This window comes from Piliocolobus tephrosceles, chromosome 19 (genome assembly GCF_002776525.5).
Source record: "Piliocolobus tephrosceles isolate RC106 chromosome 19, ASM277652v3, whole genome shotgun sequence".
Lineage (NCBI taxonomy): Eukaryota > Metazoa > Chordata > Mammalia > Primates > Cercopithecidae > Piliocolobus > Piliocolobus tephrosceles.
Genome location: NC_045452.1, coordinates 22,146,223 through 22,155,954, shown reverse-complemented (window position 1 = coordinate 22,155,954; position 9,732 = coordinate 22,146,223). Strand labels below are relative to the sequence as shown.

Sequence of the window (9,732 nt, the reverse complement as noted above, 5' to 3'; positions counted from 1 at the left end):
CCCGGGCTGGAGTGCAGTGGCCGGATCTCAGCTCACTTCAAGCTCCGCCTCCCGGGTTTATGCCATTCTCCTGCCTCAGCCTCCGGAGCAGCTGGGACTACAGGCGCCCGCCACCTCGCCCGGCTAGTTTTTTGTATTTTTAGTAGAGACGGGGTTTCACCGTGTTAGCCAGGATGGTCTCGATCTCCTGACCTCGTGATCTGCCCGTCTCAGCCTCCCAAAGTGCTGGGATTACAGGCTTGAGCCACCGCGCCCGGCTAGATTTACTCTCTTACCAGTATGTCTTAAGGTAGATATCAGGCTCATTCCTTATAAGCATCCCAAATTACTTATACTTAAATCATGTTTTCAGATTCTTCACCTCAAAAGTTACTGTAGAAAAGACAGAACTCAAGAAGTAGCTGAAAGCCATATGCACATAAACAAGAAGTAATCTTACCACTTACTGGAAATGTGTGAAACCTAACGTGGGTAGACTGGCTCGTTCCTTAGCAAAGTCAGCAAGCCGAGAGATCACTCTGGCAAGCTACAAGAAAGATCATATGATAGAAAGAGGTTGAATTCAGGTTGTGTTCATTACATAATTAGGAACAAAACTTTTAGATAATTTTGTATAAAATTAGACCTGTAACTCATGAAAGGCAGCAGCCATATCTTTCCATCTTTGTATCCTAAACTGCCTGGAAGAGTTCATAGCAACCAAAATTTGAAAACTGAGTTGACTACCTAAAATGTCATGAACTATTTTAAGACCATGGCAGAAAAACAGAACAAAATCATAATCCTGACCCACATATCCCAGCAACATGCCTTTGGTTGCACTCTCTTCATTTAAAAGGCTATGCTTAGGCCCCCACAAGCAAGAAAGGATGACAGCAGTGAAAATGAAGAACTGGCCGGGCGCGGTGGCTCACGCCTGTAATCCCAGCACTTTGGGAGGCCAAGACAGGTGGATCACGAGGTCAGGAGATTGAGACCATCCTGGCTAACACAGTGAAACCCCGTCTCTACTAAAAATACAAAAAAATTAGCTGGGCGTAGTGGTGGGTGCCTGTAGTCCCAGCTACTCAGGAGACTGAGGCAGGAGAATGGCGTGAACCCAGGAGGCGGAGCTTGCAGTGAGCTGAGATTGCACCACTGCACTCCAGCCTGGGGGACAGAGCGAGACTCATCTCAAAAAAAAAAAAAAAAAAAAGGCTATGCTTTAAAAACCATTCACTTAAGAGTCTTTTAAAGAGACAGCTGGGTGCAGTGGCTCACACCTGTAATCCCAACACTTTGGAAGGCCAAGACGGGTGGATCCCCTGAGCTCAGGGTTTGAGACCAGCCTGGGCAACATGGCAAAAACCCATTTCTACAAAAAATTAAGCAGGCGAGGTGGCATGCACCTGTACTCCCACCTACTTGGGAGATGGAGACAGAATTGTCTGAGCCTGGGAGGCGGAGGCTGCAATGAGCCGTGATCACGCCACTTGACAGAATGAGACCCTGTCTCAAGAAGAAGAAAGGAGAAGGAGGAAGAGAAAAAGAAAGGAGGAAGAGGAGGAAGAGAAGAAAGGACAAGGAGAAGAAACAATTAGTTCTACAGATTAAACACAGGGTTGTCGTTCACCTGAAAAAATGATGCTCTATGTAAAAATTTACACTGTGATTTAGTTGTAACTGGTGCCTATCTCCTATCATAGGGAATCTAGGGTTGGTAGGAAACATCTCCCAACTCCTTACCTTTGGCAAAAGCAGGTCAAGTGCATTTCTAAGAATAATCAAGTCCTATGAAAGAAAATGCAATGATCTTATATTAAGCAGCTTTGCTCAAACAATATTATTACGTAACACTTTTTGGCCAAAAACGCTGGGTTGCTCAGCTACCAGCCTATATCACCATTACCAACCCACTAAGCATGCCAGAAAATACTAATACAAGTTGTTCTTTCCTGATTACTGTTTGAAAAGCACATCAGCTTAACAGTACTACTGGGATCTATAAGGAACAAAACCTTTATACTTATAAAGCCCAGCATGGTGGCACATGCCTGTATTCTCAGGACTTTGGGATGCTAAAGCAGGTGGACTACTTGAGGCCAGGAGTTCAAGATCAGTCTGTGTAACAGAGCAAGACTGTCTCTCCAATATTAAAAAATTTTTCAATTAAAAAAAAATGACTGGAAAATGTGTAAGTCAACAAGGTTTATATTTTCTCAGAGGAGTGCTTGAGTTTCTGAGAAGCTTCCATATGGCACATTCCATTACTTTCCTCACCCGTTTCTTTTTTTCTTTTTTTTCTTTTTAAGTTGGGAGTCTTGCTCAGTCGCTCAGGCTGGAGTTCAGTGGCGCAATCTCAGCTCACTGAAAGTTCTGCCTCCCAGGTTCATGCCATTCTCTTGCCTCAACCTCCCAAGCAGCTGGGACTACAGGTGCCCGCCACCACACCCGGCTAATTTTTTGTATTTTTAGTGGAGACAGGGTTTCACCGTTAGCCAGGATGGTCTCGATCTCCTGACCTCGTGATCCGCCCACCTCGGCCTCCCAAAGTGCTGGAATTACAGGTGTGAGCCACCGCGCCCAGCCTTCTCGGTTTTTTCCTGCCTACAGTTGCTAACAAGGAAAGGAATGACCCAGAATATCAAGGTTTAGGAAACGTAAAGATGCTTTTGAGGAAGGTTATCTTAAGATGTACATCTTTCAGGTAGCTCCAACACATGTTGATATGAAACAGTAATTACTGAGCCCATCCACACACTAGGTACTGTTTAAAGGATTTTCCAAGTAAGAAGACTGTTCTTCTCCCGTTATCTGACTCGCCAATTACACAAAGATGCCTTTAATTATGTTTCATTTAAGACTAAATGAGGCCGGGCGCGGTGGCTCAAGCCTGTAATCCCAGCACTTTGGGAGGCCGAGACGGGCAGATCACGAGGTCAGGAGATCGAGACCATCCTGGCTAACACGGTGAAACCCCATCTCTACTAAAAATACAAAAACTAGCTGGGCAAGGTGGTGGGCGCCTGTAGTCTCAGCTACTCGGGAGGCTGAGGCAGGAGAATGGCGTAAACCCGGGAGGCGGAGCTTGAAGTGAGCTGAGATCCGGCCACTGCACTCCAGTCCGGGCGACAGAGCAAGACTCCGCCTCAAAAAAAAAAAAAAGACTAAATGAAAGCATTTGGGGCAATTTAAAAATTACTGGCTTATTCCCAAATTGGACATTTATCTGGAAGCTAACTTCAAACCCCATGGGTATACTCTGATTAAGAGCACAGGCTAGGTCAGGTGCGGTGGCTCACTTCTGCAGTCCCAGGATTTCGGAGGCTGAGGCAGGACAACTGTTTGAACACAGGAGTTCAAGGCCATTCTGGGCAGCATGGTGAAACACTGTCTCTATAAATATTTTAAAAATTTGCCAGGCGTGGTCGCTTATGCCTGTAATCCCAGCACTTTGAGGGGGCTGAGGCAGGTAGATCGCCTGAGGTCAAGAGTTCGAGACAAGCCTGGCCAACATAGTGAAACCCTGTTTCTACTAAAAATAAAAAAAATTAGCTGGGCGTGGTGGCAGGCCCCTGTAATCCCAGCTACTAGGGAGGCTGAGGCAGGAGAATCGCTTGAACCTGGGAGACGGAGGTTGCAGTGAGCCAAGATCGTGCCATCGCACTCCAGCCTGGGCTACAAGAGCAAAACTGTCTCCAAAAAAAAAAAAAAAAAAAAATTTTTTTTAAATTAGCCCAGTGCAATGGCACATGCCTGTGGTCCCAGTTACTCAGGAGCCTGAGGTGGGAGAATCGCTTGAGCCCAGAAGGTCAAGGCTGCAGTGAGCCATGTTCGTGTCACTGCACTCCAGCCTAGGTGACAGAAGCGAGACCCTATCTCAAAGCATTTTTTTTTGAGACAGGGTCTTTGAAGGACTTCAGAGTCCTTCAAAGGTCTTCAAAGGATTTTACAAGTCCTTTGAAGGCCGGGCGCAGTGGCTCACGCCTGTAATCCCAGCACTTTGGAAGGCCAAGGTGGGCAGACGACCTGAGGCTAGGACTTCAAGAACAGCCTGACGAACATGGTGAAATCCCTCTCCACTAAAAAGACAAAAATTAGCCAGGCACGGTGGCGAGTGCCTGTAATCCCAGCTACCGGGGAGGTTGAGACACGAGAATTGCTTGAACCTGGGAGGCAGAGGTTGCAGTGAGCAAGATGGCACCACTGCACTCCTGCCTGGGTGACACAGCAAGACTCTGTCTCAAAAAAAAAAAAAAAAAAAAAAAAAATTCCTTTGAAAAATTATCTCAGCCATTAAAATGCTAAGTTCTTAGCTTATATCCAGCAAACCAATGCATAAGCAGGATCTGTAGGTCTTATTTTATAGAGGTCATTTGGTGCTTACAGTTTAGATTGGAAGGACAGTAGAAGCTGAAAAAATTCCTCAGCATTTTCAACCAAGATACCTTTAAAAATAAAGATTTGGCTGGCGTGGTGGCTCACGCCTGTAATCCCAACACTTAGGGAGGCTTAGGCAGGCGGATCACGAGGCCAGGAGATCGAGATCATCCTGGCTAACAGGGTGAAACCCGCCGTCTCTACTGAAAAAATACAAAAAACTTAGCCGGGCGTGGTGGTGGGTGCCTGTAGTCCCAGCTACTCGGGAGGCTGAGGCAGGAGGATGGAGTGAACCTGGGAGGTGGAGCCTGCAGTGAGCTCAGATTGCGCCACTGCACTCCAGCCTGGGCAACAGAGGGAGACTCTGTCTCAAAAAGAAAAAAAAAAGATCTATAGTTTCACTTCCTAAACTGGACAACATCAAATAAAATTGACAAATACATTCTAGAGACTGAGTTTTAAGTATAAACAACACGGGCACCTACAGTATTGTCTCCAACATAGCAAGAAGTGGCACCAAGGTGAATAATGCCTGCAGCTTTTGGACAGCAGTGGCCAAATGTGTGCACGTGAGCCATCACATCATGTCGTAATCGTTTCTCTTCCTCAGCTGCCATCTTGAAGTCGATGTTGTCCAGGTTTGATTTCATCTCCTGGATTTGTTCATCTGTGATAGGCAAACCCAATGTCTGCAGAATAGGCAAAATAAAATAAAATAGACTCAGTGTCACAGTTATTTGAATGAAGTGGCACCAAGGAAAAAAAATGATTCATGTTAGCAGCAATACCCTATCTCCCAACCCTCAAATTAAAATTTAAGGCAACCAAGTTGAAAGAACACTGGCCAGGGTTAGTGGGGTCGAGGGGTGGTGGGAGACTTTCTCAATGAATCATGGTCAAGTATACTCTAAGAAAGCTCCAAGAAATAAAACAACATAATCCTGCTCTTGACTGTTACTTCTGCCCAAGACCTCTGCTAGGTTCACTCCCTCACACATTCTGGTCTCTGGAATCAAATGTCATCTCCTCAGAGAGGTCATCCCTGACTTCAGTGTAAAACACCCTCTGTGTCACTCTCTATCCCTGGCCTGGTTTTATTTACAGCACTTAAAAACCACATGACATTTTTTACGTATTTATTAACCTGTCATTTCCCTCTAGAATGAATACTTCTTGAGGAGCTTTGTTTTATTTATTGTTTAATCCTTAGTGCTTGGCACGGTGGTGGCCATGTTACTTAGATGGATTTACTTAGAGAAACCAAATTTAAGAATTCTGTAAGTAGTTTTGCCAGGAAATTATGTACAGCAAATGAGTGCAACTGAAAGCAATTTCAGGAGATACTGATGAGAAAATAAACACGTCAATATCTTACATTCATCCATCACAGGAAAAATTAGGCTGCAAAAAACAGCTGGCAACCCACAGGCAGCTCGGAACTTGGATCCAAGGGTTGAATATAAACAGTGGTGAAACTGATTTAAACCTCACTTGAAACTTGCAAACAGTGACTCGGGGAAGGATATTACATCTTAGACCTTTTTTATCCAAGAGAGGAGCTACTAGCCAGATATGGCTATTCAATTTAATTTGATTAATTAAAAAGTATTGGAAAATATTTATAAGCAAAAAGTCAGGCCAGGTATGGTGGCTCACATCTTTGGGAGGCCAAGGCAGGTGGATCGCTTGAGTACAGAAGTTCTAGACCACACTGGAAAACACAGTGAGACCCGTCTCTACAAAAAAAACACAAAAATTTGCCAGCCATGGTGGCGTGCACCTCTAGTTCCAGCTTGGGAGGCTGAGGTGGGAGGACAGCTTGAGCCCAGGACGCAGAGGTTGCAATGAACCGAGATTGTGCCACTGCACTCCAGCCTGGGCAACACAGCCAGACACAGTCTCAAAAACTAAACAAAAACAAATAAAAGCAAAAAGTCAGTTTCTCAGTCACACTAGCTGCATTTCAAGTACTCGGCAGCCACATGTGGCAGAACTGCCTGGAACTTTACAGTCACAGAAGACAGGACACCTCTTGGCTCCTTCCAAAGCAAAGCAGCAGAGGGCAGCATGGCCATACTGCTTCCTCCCCTCAAGCAATGTATCTTTTCAAAAGTCATACTTTCCTTACAACGAATTTTCTGCATTCCTCCTAATCTCTTACTCTCCAAGTTTTTTCTTAGCTACTAAGTTATTACGCAATTTATGGTAAATTTGACCTAACAGATAATCCAAAGCCAAAAGTGTATGTGTTTCAGGCAAACAGAGGAAAGAAGACGTACTCAGACTCTACATTCCAACTCCAGCTTGAAGCCATTTACTAGCTTTGGTGACCCTGGCAAAGTCTTGAGTACCACTACCCTCACCACTACCCTCATCTACAGAATGGCGTATCAGATGAAATAGAAAGAGTACACACTAGTACATCACAAACCACAACACGATTAAGGTCTACTACTATCGCTATCTACGCCAACAGTTTATTAACTTGATGCTCCATTCTTTCATCTGTAAAATAGATACAGTAATAGTATTTAATACTTACTCTTCAGGGTTGTTTGGAGGATTAATGAGCGACCATGTGTAAACGGTTAAGACAGTACCTGGCTGGAAACCATCATTCTCAGCAAACTATCCCAAGAACAGAAAACCAAACACCGCATGTTCTCACTCATAGGTGGGAACTGAACAATGAGATCACTTGGACTCGGGAAGGGGAACATCACACCCCGGGGCCTATCATGGGGAGGGGGGAGGAGGGAGGGATTGCATTGGGAGTTATACCTGATGTAAATGACGAGTTGATGGGTGCTGACGAGTTGATGGGTGCAGCACACCAACATGGCACAAGTATACATATGTAACAAACCTGCACGTTATGCGCAGGTACCCTAGAACTTAAAGTATAATAATAATTAAAAAAAAAAAAAAAAAGACAGTACCTGGGTCTCAGAAGGCACTATATGAATGTCTGCTATTATTGTAGTGTATAGCCCAATATTTTGGAGGGCAGTGATTAAGGGGAGGGCAGGGAATCTAGAATGAAAGTTTCCTGTTTCGAGAGTTCCATTGTACAGGTCCTAGACACAAACTCAAATTGTTTCCGTGTTTACTGTGCCGTTTGATAGGGCATTGCCAACTTGCTCGTTGGGGCACTTTCCTCTGAAACTTGAGGAGAAACATTATCACTCTCTGGATCACCTTCAGTTTGCTTCAACTCTTCTGGAGCTATTTCTGAAACCGCTGGGCTAAGGAGTTCTCAAACAGCCCTTAGAAAAGAAACTATAAAACCCGTTTAATAAACCCCTACCTAGAGTCTTCTCCTCAGAGGCAAAGCGCAGGCCAGTGAGGAGGAAATGGTGTCCTAGAAAAGACGCATTCCAGTCTTGTCACTTGTCACTAACTACATAGGCACTGTGGAAGACCAAGGGGCTACGTGCTCAGCTCAGGCTCTGGACTGCACCCAGGTTCAAATCCCAGTTCCGCTCTTAATAGCTGCATGGGCTAGGGCAAACAACAAGCTGTCCGGGCTTGGTGTTCTCCTTTGCAATGTGGGAAAAACACCATCAAGCCTGCAAGATCTTCATGGATTACACGAGAAAAGATGCGTGAAATAATGAACACAACGGTATGAAACAAGCGCTCGGTGTCTGTGGTTAGCAGCGTACTCCTGCGGGGATGACCAAGGTGAATTCTCTGAAACTACAGGCTGAATTTCTCCCAGCCTCCGCCGCGTCTCGAATCCTCTCGGACTAAGAACACGTAAGGCAACAGGTGGCGGCTCCCGGGCCACCTGCCCTTGCTTTCCTGGGGCCGCAGCTCCTCAGGACAAGGAACACCCAGCTGAAAATAGCCCGACCGCAGCTCCGGGGTGGCTGAGCCCAGCCCGGCACAGAGCCCGGCACGTGCTGGGGCGGGCCCGTCCCTCCCGGCCCAGCCCCTCAGCCCAGGGTCCCTTACCTGCTCGGCCTCCGCCAGCCACAGCCACAGCTGCCGCCATGTCCGGAATTTATACCTGTCGCTAAACACGAAGCACATCTCCGGGCTGGCATAGCGGGAGGCAAGAGGTGAGCGGTAGCTGTCGGGCGAACCATGATCGCCTCCAGCAGCCATCCCGACCCCGCGACCCCGCCAGGATGGACTGGACCTGGGAAGAGCGGAAGCGGAAACCCGGAGGCCGGTGCAGGACGGGGCGGGGCGGGACTTCCCTCAAGCGGTCCAGCTTTCTGGGTTCCGGGCGCCCTGGGCGCTGCCGGCTGCGGATAATCTCGGCTGCTTCTGCCTGAGAGTTGACGTGGTTCGCTTCTTTGACCAGAAACAGGATTGGTGCTTCCTACGTTACTTAGCCGCGCTACACTTTCGTTTTCCTGTCTGAAAAGAGCTACATTAAGACTTGCCCTGGCCAGGCACGGTGGCTCACGCTTGTAATCCAGCACTGTGGGGGCCCCAGACGGGAGGATCGCTTGAGGCCAGCAGATCGAGACTAGCCTGGGCATCACTGGGAGACCCTCCCATCTCTTAAAAAAAAAAAAAAAAGGCCTGCCTTTCTGGTTGTGCGGATTCAGTGTTAGAGCGGTGTCTGGCACACTTGGAAGGCCGTGTGTGCGCTTGCTGTTACTCTTATTGCTGTCGCCCCACCCACTCCTGCCCGCCTCGCACAGAGCTCGGCTCTAAGGAGAAATGAAGATACCCAAGGGAAATCGGCATTTACTGCACCCCCAGTAAGCTGGATGCGGTGGCCTACGCCTGTAATCCTAGCACTTTGAGAGGCCGCGGCAGGCAGATTGCCTAAACTCAGGAGTTTGAGACCAGCCTGGGCAACACAGTGAAACCCTGTCTCTACTAAAATACAAAAAATTAGTCGGGCGTGGCGGCGTGTGCCTGTAGTCCCAGCTACTTGGGAGGCTGGGACAGGAGAATTTCTTGAACTCGGGAGGCGGAGGTTGCAGTGAGCCAAGATCATGCCACTGCACTCCAGCCTGGGCGACAGAGCGAGACCCTGTCTCCAAAAAATAAAAAAATTTAATAGATAGAAATAGAGACACTCAAATGGCCCTTTTGTTATGTTTTTGACAGGGTCTTGCTATGTTGCTCGGTCTGTAGTGCCAGTGGGGTGATCATACGGGAAGGGGTTCATCTGGAGCTGTTAAGAGCCAGGTGTCTCAGCTGGGCACGGTGACTCACGCCTGTAATCCCATCACTTTGGAGGCTGAGCTGGACAGATCATTTGAGTCCAGGAGTTGGAGACCAGCTTGAGCAACATGATGAAACACGGTCTCTACAAAAAACACAAAAATTAACTGGGCCTGGTGGTGTGCACCTGTAGTCCCAGCTACTTGGGAGGCTGAGGTGGGAGAATCACTTGAGCCCAGGATG

At 47.1% G+C, this 9,732-nt stretch overlaps 1 protein-coding gene across 1 annotated transcript in view; it reads right to left on the bottom strand.

The window, feature by feature from the left end:
• Positions 1-8,648, bottom strand: part of ADSL (adenylosuccinate lyase) — a 22,971-nt gene extending 14,323 nt beyond the window's left edge. The window contains exons 1-4 of the mRNA XM_026448466.2: positions 8,317-8,648; positions 4,845-5,048; positions 1,726-1,770; positions 447-526 (exon numbers count right to left, since the gene is read on the bottom strand). Coding sequence (XP_026304251.1) covers positions 447-526; positions 1,726-1,770; positions 4,845-5,048; positions 8,317-8,469 — 482 coding nt within the window. The 5' untranslated portion in view covers positions 8,470-8,648. The remainder of the gene's footprint in view (positions 1-446; positions 527-1,725; positions 1,771-4,844; positions 5,049-8,316) is intronic.
• Positions 8,649-9,732: the final 1,084 nt, after the last annotated feature.